The sequence below is a fragment of the Cetorhinus maximus genome, chromosome 6 (genome assembly GCF_964194155.1).
Source record: "Cetorhinus maximus chromosome 6, sCetMax3.hap1.1, whole genome shotgun sequence".
Lineage (NCBI taxonomy): Eukaryota > Metazoa > Chordata > Chondrichthyes > Lamniformes > Cetorhinidae > Cetorhinus > Cetorhinus maximus.
Genome location: NC_135884.1, coordinates 81,578,079 through 81,597,779, shown reverse-complemented (window position 1 = coordinate 81,597,779; position 19,701 = coordinate 81,578,079). Strand labels below are relative to the sequence as shown.

General features: G+C 45.4%; 1 protein-coding gene across 1 annotated transcript in view; it reads left to right on the top strand.

Moving 5' to 3' along the window:
- Positions 1 to 19,303, top strand: part of LOC144682290 (hydrocephalus-inducing protein homolog) — a 151,962-nt gene extending 132,659 nt beyond the window's left edge. Inside the window, exons 18-20 of the mRNA XM_078544766.1 lie at positions 1,323 to 1,534; positions 7,906 to 8,025; positions 19,114 to 19,303. Of these exons, the coding sequence (XP_078400892.1) occupies positions 1,323 to 1,534; positions 7,906 to 8,025; positions 19,114 to 19,303 (522 nt within the window). The remainder of the gene's footprint in view (positions 1 to 1,322; positions 1,535 to 7,905; positions 8,026 to 19,113) is intronic.
- Positions 19,304 to 19,701: the final 398 nt, after the last annotated feature.

The following is a 19,701-nucleotide window of genomic DNA, read 5'->3' as shown; positions in this document are numbered from 1 at the left end:
ACTGCAGATGCTGGAAATCCAAAACAAAAATAAAAATACCTGGAAAAACTCAGCAGGTCTGGCAGCATCTGCGGAGAGGAACACTATTAACGTTTGTCTGGACCTGGAAAAATTTATTAATTTTGCTTCCAATTTCCACCGCTCCATCATTTTCACATGGTCCATCTCTGACACTTCCCTTCCCTTCCTTGACCTCTCTGTCTCAATTTCTGGTGATAGACTGTCCACCAATATCTATTACAAGCCTACCGACTCCCACAGCTACCTCGACTACAGCTCCTCACACCCCGCTTCCTGTAAGGATTCCATCCCATTCTCTCAGTTCCTTCGCCTCCGTCGCATCTGTTCTGATGATGCCACTTTCAAAAACAGTTCCTCTGACATGTCTTCTTTCTTCCTTAACCAAGGTTTTTCACCCACGGTGGTTAACAGGGTCCCCCTGTCGCTTGCCATTTCAACACTCCACCCTGCTCTCATGCCCACATGTCTGTCCTTGGCCTGCTGCATTGTACCAGTGAAGCTCAACGCAAACTGGAGGAACAGCACCTCATCTTCTGACTAGGCACTATACAGCTTTCCGGACTGAATATTGAGTTCAACAATTTTAGATCATGAACTCTCTCCTCCATCCCCACCCTCTTTCCGATCCCCCCCTTTTTTTTCTAATAATTTATATTGATTTTTCTTTTCCCACCTATTTCCATTATTTTTATATGTATTTCCATTCATTGTTTTATCTCTACCTTTTAGCCTATTTCGATTCCTTCACCCCACCCCACCCCCACTCGGGCTATCTGTACCTTGATTGTCCTGCTTTCTACCCTTAATTAGCACATTCCTTAGATAATATCACCACCTTCAACACCTCTTTGTCCTTTCGTCTATGACATCTTTTGGCTATCTCCACATACCACTGGCCCTCTGTCTAGCTCTACCCTCCCCCCCCACCTCCCTTAAACCAGCTTATATTTCACCTCTTTTCTATTTTTACTTAGTTCTGTTGAAGAGTCATACGGACTCGAAACGTTAACTGTGCTCCTCTCCGCAGATGCTGCCAGACCTGTTGAGTTTTTCCAGGTATTTTTATTTTTGTTTTGTAAAGCTACTACATGGACTGCACCAGCTCACAAAAGCAGCTCACCATCACTTTCCCCAGAGCAACTAGGGATGAGTATTAAATGCTGACCTTGCTGCTGACACCCACATTCTGTGAACAAATAAACAGTAAATTCTTTCTTTTAATTGAGTTAAGTAAGGGTCTCAGAGTCTATCTCAATTGTGGTTGTACTAAAGGAAACATCAAAGGATTTTTTTTGTTACAGGAGGAGCCACAGGTTCAGCATAAAGGAAAATCAAAGAAAGACAAAACGGACAAAGGAGAGACAGATCGTGACAAGCGTCGGTCTGGTGGTCACAAAAGAACTCGCCGTGATTCCCGCACTTCAGTTTTCGTGGGTGCCTCTTCACCTCAATCTGAACCCGACCGCAGCAGTGGCCTCGAGGAAACAGGCAAAGAAGATTTAAAAGTTGTCAGGTAAGTTAGCTCACTCTAATGTTTACTGAAGAGCATCCCACTGCAGCTGTTTATATTGGTGCTGAGTTCTCTTTACTACACAGTACATCCATTGTATAATACAAATGTTATTGACAGAGGGTGCCACTGTTAAACTGATTATATCTCATCTATATTTTGACTCTTGTTGGGTACAGTTCAACAGATGGTAGCAGTCTTCTGGTGTCTCTCTCAAGTGATCTTTTTCTTCATGTGTCCCTCAACAGACTGTGGAGGGCATTTTGTTTGGAATAATCTGACAGAACTAATGGCAAATACAGGATCTTTAGAGGTATTGAAATGCAGTTGCATGCTAAGATGGAAAAATTAGTGTAATGGAGGGATGAGCTTCCATATGGTATTTTTCTGTCCTTGACTTAATGACATGTTAAGACTGATTATAACCTCAATGCAGAGATCATGTTGGGAAGACTGCTACCTGTTAAGAACTTATCTGATCAGATTTTTTACCTCTGATTACTCACCTTCCTTAGGAGATTAGGGATAACTCACAACCATGCAAATAATAATAACTGGTCAGAATAATTGATGGTCCAAATGACATTCTGTTGATCCATAGTTTTTATTCATCTGACCTTTGTGACTGTTTCCTCTAACCCATCGTAGTCATCTTCCGTACAGAGTCCCTCCTTACCGCTGGATTGTGCAGCCTGGTGAGACGATTATATTACGAGTGCGTTTTAGTTCAGTGGTATGTGGGAAATTTGATCAAACACTGAACTTTGAAGTCTTGGAAACACGAAGGTGCTACAAATTGTACTGCAGAGGAATCTGTACATTCCCAACTCTAAGCCAAGATCCCAGGTAGGTTTCAAAGTAAAAGGGAAGATTTATGTTACAGGGGCAGTAATCATGAACTTCTGGATAGTTGCCATGCCAGCATGATAATGATTGTACATTTTAATTGCTTAATTTGGTAACTTTGTGGATTATAAGTATTCAGAAATCTTTTCTTGTTTGGGAGGCATCAGAATCATGTTTTTGATTATACCAGGCATAGGTGGTGCAAGGAATTGTTCCAATGTAATTTATTAGGTTGCATATTTGTAAATAAATTAAGTTGCCCAATTGTAGCACTGTTTACAGCCTGGATTTTTCTGTAATAATGCCTCAGTTTCTGGGTAGTTCTGGGGACGTATAATAGTGGTAACCTGGCTTACTACCACAATATTGCCATAAAAAAAACCCTAAACCTTTTCACCAACATAATGATTAGTTTTATTAAAAGCAAAAAACTGCGGATGCTGGAAATCCAAAACAAAAATAAAAATACCTGGAAAAACTCAACAGGTCTGGCAGCATCTGCGGAGAGGAACACAGCTAACGTTTCGAGTCCGTATGACTCGTCAACAGAACTAAGTAAAAATAGAAAAGAGGTGAAATATAAGCTGGTTTAAGGGGGTGGGTAGAGCTGAACTAGGGCCAGTGATAGGTGGAGATAGCCAAAAGATGTCATAGACGAAAGGACAAGAAGGTGTTGAAGGTGGTGATATTATCTAAGGAATGTGCTAATTAAAGGTAGAAAGCAGGACAAGCAAGGTACAGATAGCCCTAGTGGGGGTGGGGTGGGGTGAAGGAAGGGATCGAAATAGGCTAAAAGGTAGAGATAAAATAATGGATGGAAATACATTTAAAAATAATGGAAATAGGTGGGAAAAGAAAAATCAATATAAATTATTAGAAAAAAAAGGGAGGATCGGAAAGGGGGTGGGGATGGAGGAGAGAGTTCATGATCTAAAATTGTTGAACTCAATATTCAGTCCGGAAGGCTGTATAGTGCCTAGTCAGAAGATGAGGTGCTGTTCCTCCATTTGCGTTGAGCTTCGCTGGAACAATGCAGCAGGCCAAGGACAGACATGTGGGCATGAGAGCAGGGTGGAGTGTTGAAATGGCAAGCGACAGGGAGGTCTGGGTCATGCTTGCGGAAAGACCGAAGGTGTTCTGCAAAGCGGTCACCCAGTCTGCGTTTGGTCTCTCCAATGTAGAGGAAACCGCATTGGGAGCAACGAATGCAGTAGACTAAATTGAGGGAAGTGCAAGTGAAATGCTGCTTCACTTGAAAGGAGTGTTTGGGCCCTTGGACGGTGAGGAGAGGGGAAGTAAAAGGGCAGATGTTGCACCTTCTGCGGTTGCATGGGAAGGTGCCGTGGGAGGCGGCTGAGGTGTAGGGGGTGATGGAGGAGTGGATCAGGGTGTCCCGGAGAGAATGATCCCTGCGGAATGCCGCCGGGGGGGTGAAGGGAAGATGTGTTTGGTGGTGGCATCATGCTGGTGTTGGCGGAAATGGCGGAGGATGATCCTTTGAATGCGGAGGCTGGTGGTGTGATAAGTGAGGACAAGCGGGACCTTATCATGTTTCTGGGAGGGAGAGGAAGGTGTGAGGGTGGATGTGCAGGAGATGGGCCGGACATGGTTCAGGGCCCTGTCAACCACCATGGGTGGAAAACCTCGGTTAAGGAAGAAAGAAGACATGTCAGAGGAACTGTTTTTGAAAGTGGCATCATCAGAACAGATGCAACGGAGGCAAAGGAACTGAGAGAATGGGATGGAGTCCTTACAGGAAGCGGGGTGTGAGGAGCTGTAGCCGAGGTAGCTGTGGGAGTTGGTAGGCTTGTAATGAATATTGGTGGACAGTCTATCACCAGAAATTGAGACAGAGAGGTCAAGGAAGGGAAGGGAAGTGTCAGAGATGGACTAAGTGAAAATGATGGAGGGGTGGAAATTGGAAGCAAAATTAATAATTTTTTCCAGGTCCAGACGAGAGCATGAAGCTGCACCGAAGCAATCGTCAATGTATCGGAGAAAGAGTTGTTGGAGGGGGCCGGAGTAAGACTGGAACAAGGAATGTTCCACATACCCCATAAAGAGACAGGCATAACTGGGGCCCATGCGGGTACCCACAGCCACACCTTTTATTTGGAGGAAGTGAGAGGAGTTTAAGGAGAAATTGTTCAGTGTGAGAACAAGTTCAGCCAGACGGAGGAGAGTAGTGGTGGATGGGGATTGTGCGGGCCTCTGTGTATATTAGTTTTATTGTTGTCTGCCCTGCTCATATAAATGGGGCAGTTTGGCATAGCCAATATTACTGAAACATTTCCTCTCCTCAACCCAGCATCCAAGAGAACAGGCTGTCAGAACAGCTCGGCAGTATTCCTGCGACCATTACCAAACTGAGGAGGCCCTGTAGGATCTTCACTTTCACAGGAACCTTTGGTTGCTTCTTACTTCGGAACTTCTCTGAAAATGCCTGACAGACTTTCTGAGTTACCATCGCTGAATAGCCCACTATCAACGACCTGGGGTTACAATTGACTAGAAATTGAACTGGTCTAGCCATATAAATACTGTGGCTACAACAGCAGATCAGAGACTGGGAATTCTGCAGTGAGTAACTCACCTACTGACTCCCCAAAGCCTGCCCACCATCTACAAGGCACAAACCAGGAGTGTGATGGAATACTCCTCACTTGCCTGGATGAGTGCCATATCCACTGCAAAAACTCCCCAACGCTTCATCGACAGCACTTTCCAAATCTGCGACACCATCCAGGACAAAGTGACCGCTTGATTGGCACCAATCCACTATCTTAAACATTCACTCCCTCCACCACCCGTGGCCTCTATCACCTAGAAGGACAAGGGCAGCAGATGCATGGGAATACCCCCACCTACAAGTTCCCCTCCAAACCGCACACTATCCTGACTTGGAAATATATCATCGTTCCTTCACTGTCGCTGGGTCAAAATCCTGGAACTCCCTTCCTAATATCACTGGGGTGTACCTACATCACATGGACTGCAGCGGTTCAAGATAGCAACTCACCACCACATTCTCAAGGGCAATTAGGGATGGGCAATAAATGCTGACCTAGCCAGCGATGCCCATATCCCATGAACGAATAAAAAAAACACAGCCTAACTGGCTGATCTGATGTCAGAATCCCTAATTTGGCAATGTTAGTTCTGGCAGCGAGTTCATAAACTACTCTGTAACAGCAAGCATTCAGTTTTTTGGGCCATGTATCAGTATTATTTAAAGGGCTAGGCACTCAATTGCCAGCAAGATGATTTTAAAGAACTTTTTCAATTGCATAGCGTCTGGAAATATGCTGGAGTGTTTTGAATCTGCTCCAACCCCACAACCCTCTGCATTTCTCTAATTCTGCCTGCTTGATCATCCTCAATTTTAATCCAGTATTGGTGGTCATTCCTTCAACTGCCTAGGCCCTAAACTCAGGAATTCCCTTGTTAAAACTCTTTGCCTCTCTAACCCTCTTTCCTCCTTCAGGCACTCTTTAAAATCTATATCTTTAACCTAGCTTTTGACCATCTGCCTTAATATCACCTAAGACTCTAATGTCATATTCCTGTGAAGTGCCTTGGATTGTTCTTTTACATTAAGGCACTTTATAAATACAAGCTGTTGTTGTTAACTTCTGAATTCCAGGGAGTACTGCTGGGTGAGTGATGGCAGTGTGGTAAATTGAGTAGCATGAGTGACTGCTCCTTGGTGTGTAGAAGGTGTCATTAGAAGATGCATTCACCAACCTTAACCACCTACAGGAGGTTATTACACTTCCTAGAGTAATAGAGTTTTACAGCATGGAAAGAGGCACTTTGGCCCATTGTGTCCATGCCGGTCATCAAGGCCCTATCTACTCTATCCCCATTCTTGTGGTACTGTTGCCACGTCCTTGGGTCGAGACTCCTGTAGATGATATCTCTGGCCACCTGCTCCTACTCTCTTCTGAAGGTGGTCCTTGAAGGTCCCCTGATCACCTGCAAGACAATAGTGTCTCCCTGTTTCTATCTCCAGCTTGACTGCCACCAGCAGTGGATCTTTCACTCTGGAATGCTCTTCCTGCCCTGGTGCTCACTTTTTCTTCATCTAAATTGCAGCAATATTATGTACTGCTACTTCCCTTTAAGAGGGGACAGCCTGCCTTTAAGAAGAGCAGGCTGGCTGCACCATGTGATTTGTGAACAGCGAATAATGCCACCGGACACCCCTTCTGATGACAGAGATAGCCAGCAGTATTAGGAAGAAGGTGGCAGCATGGGGCCCTCTCGGTCAGACACTACATTCATTCAGATGGGGTGGGTGTACCATATTTCTGTGCTGCCCACCTCAATTTGAACAGGTGCAGGCACATTGCAAACCATGACCCTCACTCCTGAAAATGAGAGCAATCCAATTTCTAATCCATAAATGCTGATTCTAACTAAGGGCAGAAATCGAGCATCAGTGGAGGCAGAGGCAATCAACACATGAGACACTGGGTGATTTCCCATAAGAACATGCATACATACAAACATATGAATCAGGATTTCCCAGTCTAAGCAGCGACAGTAAGAAAGCAGGCCTCCATTCAGGAAAACCAGTGAAGTACTTTTGAAATGTAGTCTGTCCCAAGCAGGAGTCTACAATCAGTACGGTCATTGCTACAGCTGCAATGAGGCTTATCCTGCTTGGTAGTGTGGTCTCCTGAAAGCTGGTTGAAGACTTGAGCACAAAATCCTGGCTGGTACTCCAATGTAGCACTGAGAGAATTCTGCACTGTTGAAGGTGCCATCATTCAGGTATCATATTAAACTGTTTCCAGTCTGACCTATCAGTTCCACACAAAATATCCCATGACACTATTTTCAAAAAAGAGCAGTGTCCTGGTCAATATTTACTCTTCAACCAATACCACTGTAAACAAATTATCTGGTCATTATCACACTGCTGTTTGTGGGGCCTTGTTGCCGCATTTCCTAAATTACAACAATGAAGACACTTCAACAAGTACCGCATTGGCTGGAAAGCTCTTTGGGATATCCTGAGGCTATGAAAGGTTCTATGTAGAAGCACATTTTTTTTACATGGACAAGGGAGAGAGAGAACTTGGGAGTGGGGGAGGGTTATAGGAATATGCTAGTTGGCTGAAATCTTACCAAGATAAATCAAAGACGTCACCAAAAATGAAAAGCAAAGTGGGTTAAGCATAATAAAAAAAACTTCATGCAACACTGAAATAATCAATAAGGAAGGAAAAAGACCTCCTAAAAAAGATAAAAGTGGGGGAATAATTGTGAAGAGAAAATAAGAGAATTACTTAATGATTATTTTTACAAAATCATCAAAAGGAAGAAAAAATTTGATTTGTAAAAGGGCTAACAATGTCAAAATAGCAGGTGAAGCTTTATAAAAACGAGTGATAATATTGCTCGGAGTAATTTCCAGGCTTTAGTGGCTGTAGGTAATCTACTTGGACAGCAAGCCTCATGTCAGCCTGTTGGGATTTCTTCCCTGTGTGGTTATATGTCCTTTTCTTTCCTGTATTTCCCAGTGTTGTTTTTCGACATCGGAAGAAGAACTTGAAGCTAGAGGAAATTCCTGTGAAGAAATACATAATGAGCACAGGGGTATTTCAGTTTGGCTCACTGCTCTGTGGACTAACAAGGGAAAGGCAAGTAATGTTGTGAAATAATAAATGGTTAATCTGGAGCTAGGGTTGCTAACTGTAGGATTGCCTTGGAATCTCTTGGGATTAGAGATTAATCTCCAGAGTACTGCTGCAAATAATTCTGGAAAAAATAGGGGCATTAGAAAAATTAGGGTTTTTTTGATTTTCTTTCAATGCTTTTCTTTATTATTTATGACAATATGAAGATGGGTTGTAAAGCTATTTCACTGGGCAAGGCATTTGGAAGTGGGACGTCATGCTATAAAACCTCCAAGAATGCACCCAACCAGAGTTAGCAACAGTCTTATATTGTGCTGATGTTTATCAATACTGTCAAAAAGCTTTCCTGTTTTTAACTTCTGTATTTGGGTAACTTGGGGATACTGGGGCAGAAGAGGTATTTTTTAACTTATATACCCATGTAACTTGGCCAAGATGCCTGAGTCCACTTACTCCCAACAGCCCCACTGAGTCACCCCCAATGTACCCTGTATGGGATAATGCTGAGCATAAAATTTGGATCAGTAGCTGGTGACACCGAAGCTGATCACCCTGTTTTGTGCTAAAAGGAAATCCAAAACAAAAATAAAAATACCTGAAAAAACTCAGCAGGTCTGACAGCATCTGCGGAGGAACATTTCGAGTCCGTATGACTCTTCAACAGTATGTTTTTGTGTTCATTGCACCGCTAGAGCTTCTGTACATCCTTGCAGCACACCGCCTTGAGAAGGGCACTTGTGCAGTGGTCGTCCATGTGAGCACCAGAAGAACTGAATATGTCTTACAATCCAACTGGCTGATTGACACCCATTTGCCAAATTTGAACTGCACAGGCCCATTGGATGAATTTACTTGTCACTCACTAAGGATGAAGCATTTAGCTGAAAGATGGCCCCTAAACTAGTGTTACTTAAAGGCCAGACATCTGATTTGCAATTTAGGTAATTTTGAAGAACTTCTTCTAATGCAAAATGTCTGAAAGTACTCTGAAGTATTTTTTGAAGTGTTGTGGTGAGTTCCTGGAATTGGCAGGGGGTGTTCCTGCAGTCTCACAGTTAATATAGTGGATCAGGTGAGCTGTTCACACAAAGGCTGCAACAGTTTATAGGAACTACAGTTGTGGTGTCTCTGGGTTTGCAGCAAGATAGGGAGAGGCTGTGGAGAGGTCAAACTCTGAGTGATGCCCTCTGTCAACTTGGAGGCAGAAACCTCCAAGCTCCTTGGCATGCCAGCCAATGCACCCAGCATCTCAGTGTGCATAAAAACAAAAAACTACTGCGGATGCTGGAAATCCAAAACAAAAACAGAATTACCTGGAAAAACTCAGGTCTGGCAGCTAATTTTACTCAGTTCTGTTGAAGGGCCATGAGGACTCGAAACGTCAACTCTTTTCTTCTCCGCCGATGCTGCCAGACCTGAGTTTTTCCAGGTAATTCTGTTTTTATCTCAGTGTGCATGTCCGTCAGCATTCTACTGTATGCACTGAATCGTCTTCCTCATCTGATACGCCTGTGGCTGAACTTGTCTATGACCTTGCCCTCTGGTGACCTGACATTTGAACCATTCTTTACCCCAACCTTGCTGCAGTCCACAATTTCCAGGTAATTCACCACATCCCAATTCTATATTACCCATTAAGGGGCATATAGTTCAGTATCTAAGCTGGTGGCTGCATCTGTCAGATCAAGTGACAAAGCTTGTTCAACAATATTCTGGTGCTGTTTTCTCCTCCTTGGGCTACTGTGGTTGGGTAGGTAGCAGTTTTTGGGCACTTGAAACCAGAAAATCTGAAGGGTAAGATTGGGGTGAGGGAGGAGGTGTGGATTGGAAAGGAAGAGGTCTATACTAAGACCATCTACTGCTTGCTCATCACAACAGATGGCAGGATAAGGTTGAACTTGGTGTTGAAAAGGAGCATAAAGAAGGAACTTATTGTCCTCAATGTTCTCAGTGACACCAGATGGCATGGGTTTCTTCAGAGCCAGACCCTTGATGCTAAGAATCGTTTCCACCGTAGAGTTCAGGACATGCGGGCGCCCTTGCCCCCCCCCACCCCCCCCCACCCCCCACCACCACCAATCAGTTCTGCTCTACTTCTTTCCAATGTGTGCTACCTTGTTCTGCAAGAGAGAGGGAATAATGTTAACAATGGTGTTGTGCCTGAATAACTGGAGGTATTGTGCAGGCAGTGAGAGGTGGTTGTGAGGCTGGGAGCATTAGTAGGTGTGTGAGGCTGAGCTGCAATTTTTGGATGTTAGGTTTGAGTCCTGAGTAGTAGGAACTGCTGCTGGGCGAGTGATGGGGTTGTGGTGCAGTGAGCAGCATGAGATGTTGGTGTAGTGCTGTGTTGGAGATGTCATGTAAAGATGCATTCAGTGACCTTGATGTGAGGCCATTAGGCTTCTTGTGGCACTGCTGCAAGGCACTCAGATTTAAATGCCGGGAATTTACATCCCTGGCCACCAGCACTTAATCCCTTCTGAGGGTTGTCCTTGAGGGCCTCCTGGTCCCCATGGAAACATGGGGTCTTTTTACCTCCACCACTATTGCCTTCAGCACAACATCCTGAGAGGGCCCTCTCTGCCCTGGGTTTCCATTTTCCATGTTTAGAATTGCAGCAATAGTATTCAGCAACAACCTCCCATGAGTCAGCGCAGTTTACCTTTAAGAGAGACAGCCTGCCTTTAAGAACAGAAGTCAGACGACTCCATCGGCACAACAAAGTTGAACCCCCTGCTGAGTACAGAGAGAGCCAGCAGCACGGAAGCTGCTCAGCCAATGCTTCTATCAGGTAAATGCGATGACAGCACAAAATCTGCGTGCTGTCCACCTTCACTGGAACTGGCATGGTCAGGTAACCAATCATGTTCCCCATGACCAAATAATGCCACATCCAATTTTTAGCCCACTTCTTCTAATTTCTTCTCCCTTCAGATGGGTAGGTGCCTGGGATAATTCTATTCGCCTCCTTCTTATGACACATGGCAGAGGTTGGAAACTCAAAGTGTAGCAAACAGCCGTGAATCACAGCACTCCAGGGCACAACAAGTCAGAGGTATTGCATCCTTTTGATAGACCTAGGCCTGAATCTTCTGGTTGACGCGCCCCACTCGCCGACGTGTAAAATGACGTGTGGTGATGTCAGGCGTGCGTCCCGACATCACCGCACAACATTCTGATCCTCAGTTCGGCGTGCGCGCAGCGGAATCGACTGCGCACCTGCCGAATAATTATAATAAATAATTATTATTATTTAATAATAAGGACATTACTAAACTAATTGAGGTACTTGTCTGGGCTGCCCACCCAACCTTAAGGTTGGCAGGCAGGCGAGGAGCCCAGGTGGCCTTTCCATTTTTCATGGAACCTCATTCACGGGCGGGATGAGGCTTCATGAAGGGTTTATAAGTTTAATAAAAATTTTTATTAAAATTCATTGACACTGTCACATGAGAGGACATGTCTGAATTTTTTAAAAATTCTTTTATTCAGCTTTTCATAATCAAAGTAATCTCCCTGAGGCAGCTCTGTGCCTCAGCGAGATTTCTGCGCTCTTTCGTGCGCATGCACGAAAAAGCGCAGGCCCTGACTCTCCCTCCTCCCCACACCCGCATAGGTAATGCTGAGCGCTTTCGGGTGTGCCTTAATTGGCCCGCCCACGCAAAATGGCAGCGTGCAGCCGATCATGGGCGGTGATCGGTTACGTGCTCGCTCCCGACCGGCCCGCCTGACAGAGAGAAAATCTTCCCCCTAGTCTTATGCACTGTAGAATTAATCAGTTGCATTCCCACACCTTATCAACACAGCCCTGCACATTTTTTTCCTTTCCAAGTATGTATCAAATTCTTTTTTGCATGGGCTTAATTTTTCACCCCGCGGGTGGGTGTGTGCCGGACCCGAACATGAGCAAAATAGTGCATGATGAGGTTGGGTGAGCATCCTGATGTCATCGCGCACTCGTGTGATATTTCGCTTGGTGAGCGCACGCAGGTGCTGGAGCAGCACCCACCATTAATTGACAGGCCACTTTAGGCCATTAACAATTCAATTGTCTGTAATTTTTTGTTGCCCGTGCGATTTTCTGCTTAGGCAACGGGCAGGGAGCCAGCCGAAATTTTCTCAGACCTCATCCACAGGTAGGATAAAAAGGGTCAGCAGCATTGCAGTTTTGAAGATAGTTTGCTTATTGGTACTTGGCAGCTTTACCTCTGTTCGGGGCTTCATTCTTAGCATTGCCAGGCCTCATTTCATGACTCATTGCTCTCTGCCAGGCCCCTGGAGGATTCAGACCGTGTGGACCATTCCAGGTATCAGACGGCCTTCCTTTGCCCTGGTAATGGGGATTGTAGTCTCTGCTGGAGGCACCTCATCTGAGCAGGAAGAGAGGGGCAGAAGGGAGAGGCCACATGTCCCGAAGCAGCTTCCAGGGGAAGGACTTGTGGGAGGAGAGGCGCAGACACAAGGGGCGTAGGCCAGCAGGAAGTCCAAGGTGAAAGGGGTGCAGAAGACACCACTATCCTGCTGCCAGAGTTTACAGGTGGTGATGCAGCTGCCTCAATATATCTGAGGTACAATGTCGAAGGAGGTTCTACCTCTCATGGGAGAGCATGACTTCCATTTGTGAGATGATTGGGCCTAAGATCAGCTCCAACTGTGTGGGTGGACACCCCATGCAAGTGGCTCTGAAGGTCACAGCGGCCCTCAATTTCTATGCCTCTGGCTCTTTCCAGGGCTCAGTGGGGTATCTGTGTGCAGACTCTCAATTGGCTGTCCACAGTTGCATCAAGCTCGTGACAGAAGCTCTGTTCAGGCGGATACTGACCTTTATTCTTTACCATATGGACAAGGTCAGCCAGGCTGAGTGAGCCAGAGACTTTGCAGCGCTTGTTAGGTTCGCCCACTCCCAGGGTGTCATCGACTGCACACATGTGGCCATCAAGGCACCAGCGGGTCAGCCGGGTGCCTTCGTCAACAGGAGGGGATTCCACTCCATTAACATGCGGATAGTGTGTGACCACAGGATGCAGATTCCGCAAGTCTGTTCAAGGTACCCATACAGCTCCCATGACACATGCATCCTAAGACACTCCCAAGTTCCAAGGCTCTTCAGTGCTCCAGCCCGACTGGATGGATGGCTGCTGGGTGACAAGGGCTATCCGTTGAAGAGGTGGCTCATGACGCCTCGCCGCCATCCACGAACAGAGTCAGGGCAGCATTACAATACGAGTCATGCCTCCACAAGAGTGGTGATAGAGAGGACCAGAGGTCTTCTGAAGTTGTGCTTCCGATGCCTGGACCATTCAGGGGGTGCACCATAATACCCCCAGAGCGGGTGTCACTGATCGTCATTGCATGCTGCACTCTCCACAATCTGGCACTGGCTCCCACTGGAGGAAGAGGATCTTGTCGCAGCTGCACAGGCCACAGATGATGAGTCCAGTGGTGAGTCCGAAGATGAGCACAGTGAGGAGAATGTTAAGGCATGGAGGCAGACCTCGGTAACCTTCAGGGAGGCAGGGACGCCTTGATCCAACACTCCTTCAGCTAGGCTATCAAAGATCAGCTTCAAATATATGCCAGGGCTGCCTCCTTCATCCCGAATGTTTTAAAGGACCCTTTCATTTGAACACAAAGGACAGTCAGTACCTATGCAATAAAGTTCAGAGCCACGTACGTCCAGCATTACATTCTGGCGTACCCCGCACCAATATAGTAAAAAGGTGAAGCATACTCAGACCATGATGACAAAAACAACATTTATATCATTTTGACAATTACAGACTATTTACATCAATTTCTCTGGTCTTAAGTCCAAGACCAGTATACATTAATTAAACATAAATGAACATAAAATCACCCATGACCTGTCCCTCTTGTGCTCATAGTGCTTTTAATCTATGCTTGCGAGTTCTAAGTCTAGGAACTCCCCGCTCGCTGGCACCGGTATTGGAGGCAGCCTGTTGACCCTGCTGTCTTGTTGGCGGTTGTCCTTTGGTCAGTGGAATCTGTGCTGGCCCCACCTGGGAGGGACCAGCCAATGCCACGGCTGGCATCCCCCCAGTCGCTGCAGCCTCACCAGATGCCACGGTCACTAGCGGAGGGCCGGAGGAGCTGCTGCCGTCATTTGGAGAGCCCTGAGTGGAGCCCGCAGAGATGACAGGCAGCTCATCTGCCAACCAGAGGTCGTTGTGGACCTCCCTGCTCCCTCCTCCCTGCTGGGATACTGAATGCCTCATCCATCTCCCACCTGAGGTCAGTGCCTGTGTGAGGGCTTGCAGGTCTGAGCACAACCCCAGGAACCCCTGATTCTGTCCCTGGAGCTGCCTCTCCATGAGAGTCGCCATTCTCTCAATGGAGGAGACAGTGTGCTCGCTCATGAGGGTCAACACAGTGCTCACACTCCTCATGGACTCCTCCATCATGGAGACCATGGCACACAGACTCTCATGGATCTATGCCAGATCCTCCCGCACATCTCGCTGGACATCCAGCATCTGCTGCCTAATGGACAACTCCAGAGGCTCATCATCAGCCTTTGACTGAGCATCATCCTGGTCCTCCGACTGCCGGCACCCTGGGCGCTCTCTGCTTCCGCCTGCACCTCATGCGAGTGCGAAGTGCCCTCACTAATGTGCACTGAGATACAAGCCGCCGAATTAATGCCCACCGAAGTGTTAGTATCTGCACTAGTGCCTGGTTCAGAGAGCAGGTGTGCCACAGATGACAGTGTTGCCCTGTGGTCCTCTGGCATCAGGGATGGACCTTCGGGGTCTGCAGCTGGGTCAACTGCCGGCGAACCTAAAAGGGAGAACAAGAACATGTCATTAGTTAAAGCCATCACACTGTCACTGTGCATGCCAGGTACCCTGGTGAGACAATGGAGATCTGTATCACGGTGCCATCGTCTTTCAATGGTCAATTGGGACTCCAGTTTCGAGGCTCACATCAATGAGGAGGCTGCATTAGAATGGTTGCACAACCTGAAAGGCTCACCTCTGTGCACTGCGTTCTTACCTTCGTCTGGCACCCCCGCCTCTCCACGCCCAGTTGCACGGGGAACGTGCTGGCTCCCCTGGCCCTTTCCGGCTAGTGCGGAACCATGTTTCACACTGGGTGAGACTTAATTAGCCCACCAGAGAGAAATCGTGGCCAGAGCTTGATCGCGAGCGGCGGTTGGTTTTGTGTCTGCTCCCAGGCCCACCCATCATGTCCGCCCAACGAGGGCAAAATCCAGCCCAATGCTACTATTTAATCTGCCCCAGCATCCTGTCAGCAATGCATCACAGATCATGACAACTTGCTACCTCAAAAAAAATCTTTTCTTTCATCTGGTAGGTCTGCTAATTACCTTAAAACTGTATCAACCTTTCTACCAAAGGAATTTCTCCTCATTTACTTGACCAAAACTGTCCATAATTGCAGATCTTGTGGGAACTCTGGGACATTTCCTGTGTCCTGGATAATCATATGTTCAAGAAGTGTCATCAGCTACAGCAACTCAAGCTCTGGGTTTCGGATCTTGAACTCCAGCTGACGTCACTGTGGATGTGGTCATTCTGCAACATAAGAGTTTGCAAGGAGAGAGGTGTGGTTGACTACCAGGGAGTCAAGAAAAAATAGACAGGTAGTGTAGGAGTCCCTTGAGTGCATCTCACTGTTCAACCAGTATTCATTTCTGAACATTGATGAAAGTGATGGTTCACCTGCGGAGTGCAGCCAGAGCTAAGTCCATGCCACCATAGTTGGCTCAGTTATACTGGAGGCACGAAGACTGGAAGAACACTAGTGAAAGGAGATTACAGTACTGTAGGTGTACCTACTGAAGAGGGGCACACCCTCCTATCCCGCAACTACCAGCTAGGCCAGTTGAAGAGGAGAAGTTGCACTCTCCAATCACACAGAGACCACAGAGACTCAGGCTTCCTTTAACCAGTTTTATTCAAGCATATGCAAGGGAGCCGCAATCATTCCTAAGAAGGAAGATCCTGCAGCTCCCAGATTGATTACATTTCATTACTTTTGTACTTTTTCTTATCATAATACATTTGAGTACATTTAAATACATCCAATTGGCAACCGACACACCGGTCCCATGCTAACTCTATCCTATTGAGTACATAAACATGTGATTTTGCTAACCAATTATTCTAAAGGGTGTATACATAATTATATTATCCAATCAAAATTACACAAAGACCTTGGTTCTCACAACTCAAGAGGTAATATTAGAGAGGAATACTAAGGTGCACAGAATACTGGGAGAGACAGATGGTGCTAGAACAGGAAATAGTAAGGTATTAGGTGGGCTCTGTGTAAGAGGGAAAGTAATAAAACCTAAATTATATTTATAGTGCATGTATGTGAATGTGCAGAGTGTGGTAAATAAGATTGGTGAGTTGCAGGCGCAGATAACCACATGGAAATTTCATGTTGCAATAACAAGGACCTGGCTTAAATACGGGCAGGACTAGATATTAAATATTCCTGGAAACGAGGCGTTCAGGAAAGGTAGAAAAGGAAAGAAAGGAGAAGGGATGGCAGCATTGATTAAGGAGAACATTGGAGCACTTGAGAGAGAGGCTGTCCCAGGGTGGCCAAGTACAATCTATTTGGCTAGAACTAAGGAACAAAAAAGGTGCAATCACATCGCTTGGTGTAGTTTATAGGCCACCAACTAGTAGGAAAGATGTAGAGGAATAAATTTGCAAAGAAATTACAGAGACGTGCAATAATTATAGAGTAGTTATAATGGGGGACTTTAACTACCCAAAACTAATTTATTTGAGTTTGCTGATGATGCAAAACTAAGCTGTGAGGAGGATGCAAACAGACTGTAAAGAGATATAGACAGGTTGAATGTGTAAAAGGTGGCAGATTGAGTATAATGTGGGGAAGTGTGAGGTTACTTTGGTAGTAAGGATAGAAAATTTATTAAAAGGCGTGAAACTTGTAAATGTTGATGTTTAGTCAGACATGGGTGTATTTGTACAAGGAACACAAAAAGTAAACTTGCATGTATGTGAAGAAATTGGGAAGGCAAATGGCATGTTGGCCTTTATTGCAAGGAGATTGGATCACAGTAAGGAGCCCTGCTACAATTGTATAGGGTTTTGCTGAGACCACACCTGGAGTACTGTCGCGATTTTGGTCTTCATATTTAAGGAAGGACATACTTGCATTGAAGGTGGTACAGCAAAAGTTCACTGGCTTGTTTCCTGGGATGAGAATGTTATCCGATGATGGGAAGCTGGTAAATTGGCCCTATACCCTTTGGAGTTTAGAAGAATGAGAGGTGATCTCATGGAAAATTACAACGTTCTGAAGGGGTTTGGCAGGGTAGATACTGAGAGGTTGTTTCCTTGACTGGGGAATCTAGAGCAAGGATGCACAGTCCCAGGACAAGGGGCCATTCATTTAGGACTGAGATGAGGGAAAATTTCTTTCTTCAAAATGTTGTGAGCCTTTGGAATTCTCTACCTGATAGACCTGTGAATGTTCTATTGTTAGCTACATTCGAGGCTGAGATGGACAGATTTTTGATCTCTCAGAGAATCAAGAGATATGGGGAGTAAGCAAGAAAGTGCAGTTGAAGTAGAAGATCAGCCACGATCATATTGAGTGACTGGACAGGCCTGACAGACCATGCAGTTTACTCCTGCTCCTATTTCTTATGTTCTTAATAGTATGTCACACTTGAGAGTCTGTCACACCTAGCTGACTGTCCCATTAACGGTAAATGTACCATATATACTGAGCAGTACAGATGAGAAAGTTCAATTCTTTGTATGTTGAGTTCAATTTTCTCAATGTACCTGGGCTAGAACAAGCTATTCATTATCCTTGATGTTTGAATACGATCCAGCCACTCCTACTAGAAAGACCACAGGTGGACATTGGGGAAGCATGGGACCTGGCTCGGTCGTGATTCATATTGACCTTGGAGAAGATGCTGTGCTGATTCAACAAAATGATGAGGACAGGTTGCATAGAGGCTTGATTGCTCTTGAGTTTTGTTTTATTTGATTTTGCCATGTGAGATACACTGCCATGGCCAACATTTATTGACCCATACCTAATTGCTATTCAGAAGGTAGTGGTGAGCTGCCTTCTCAATGGGCAGTAGTTCATGGGGTGTATTTTGGGACAGGAGCTTCCAGGTTGCAGGTTTGGAAGGTGTTGCCGAAAGAACCTTGATAAATTGCTGCAGTTGTGTACTGCCTTGAAAATTACTATGTACCAGTGGTGATAGGAGTGAATGTTTAAGGTGATGGATGGGGTGATGATCAAGCAGGCTGCTTTGCCTTGGATGGTGTCAAACTTTTTAAATGTTGTTGGAGCTGCACTCATCCAGGTAAGTGGAGAGTATTCCACCACACTCCTGACCTGTGCCTTGTAGATGGTAGACAAGCTTTTGGGGAGTTGAATTAGTCACTGCAAAATTCCCAGTTTCTGACCTGCTCTTGTAACTACAGTACTCAAATGGCTGTATAGATTAAGGGGTGATGTATTTGAGGTGTTTAAGATGATGAAAGGATTTGATAGAGTAGATAAAGCAAAACTATTTCTTAGGTAGGGGAGTGCAGGTCAAGGGGGTGAAGCTTTAAAATGCGAGCTAGGTTGTTAAGTGTTGCTGTCAAGAAGAATTTCTTCTCATAAAGGCAAGTTTTAGACCTCTTCTCATTTCTTCTCATAAAGGCAAGACCTCTCTCCCAAGCTGTTGAGGCTAGGTTAATTGAAAATTTCAAAAACGGTTTTGATATTTTTGTTAGGCCAGGGTTAAAACCCAGGGTTACAGAAAAAGGTAAGTGAATGGAGTTAAGATACAGATGAGCCATGATCTAATTGAATGGCAGAACAAGCTCGAGTAGCAGAATAGCCTGCGCTTGTTCAGATTTTTTCTAAGATGCCTTACGTGGTTGGGACTTCCCTCAGCATCTAGGCTCGCATAGAGAATGGCACTGGAGGTACACACAACTGTGGAATCTGTACCCCAGAACCTTAGGGGAGGAGAATATAAAGCGGGGGAAAAAATGACTCAATCAATTGAGCGTCACAGGACTTGTTATAACACTGTTATATTTCTGATTTCAGGTACAAAGAGGGCCAACACCCAGAAAACAGGGAAATTATCAGAATAGTGAATACATCACCCATGGTGGCTGATGTTTCCTTCTGTTTTCAGCATGATGTAAAAGCCGTCACCTACCTTGTGGATCCACCCACTATGACTCTTGAAGCCTATCAGAAAAAGGTACACGTATCCACAACACGTCGTAAATAGTCATCGATGTGATGCCACATGCAGCCTTGCAGCCTTTCAAACAATAGCAGAGTAATTGCCAAATATTTCAAATCACATGGAGAGTTCTCACTGCATTCTTGCCATGTTTGCATCTATAAAATTGAGGAACTCTGAAATTTAATTTTTTTTGCAGGAGGTTACATACAACAACGTTGTCATTCTTACTTTTATTGGTTCATGGGATGTGAGTGTTGCTGGCAAGCGTGGTGTTTATTGCCCATTACTAATTCCTCTTAGACAGATGGTGGTGAGCCACCTTCTTGAACTGCTGCAGTATGCTACAGGTACATCCAAAGTGCTGTTAGGGAGACAGTACTAACTTTTTGACCCAGTGACAGTAAAGGAACGGTGACACTCATTTAAGATTGCGATGCGAA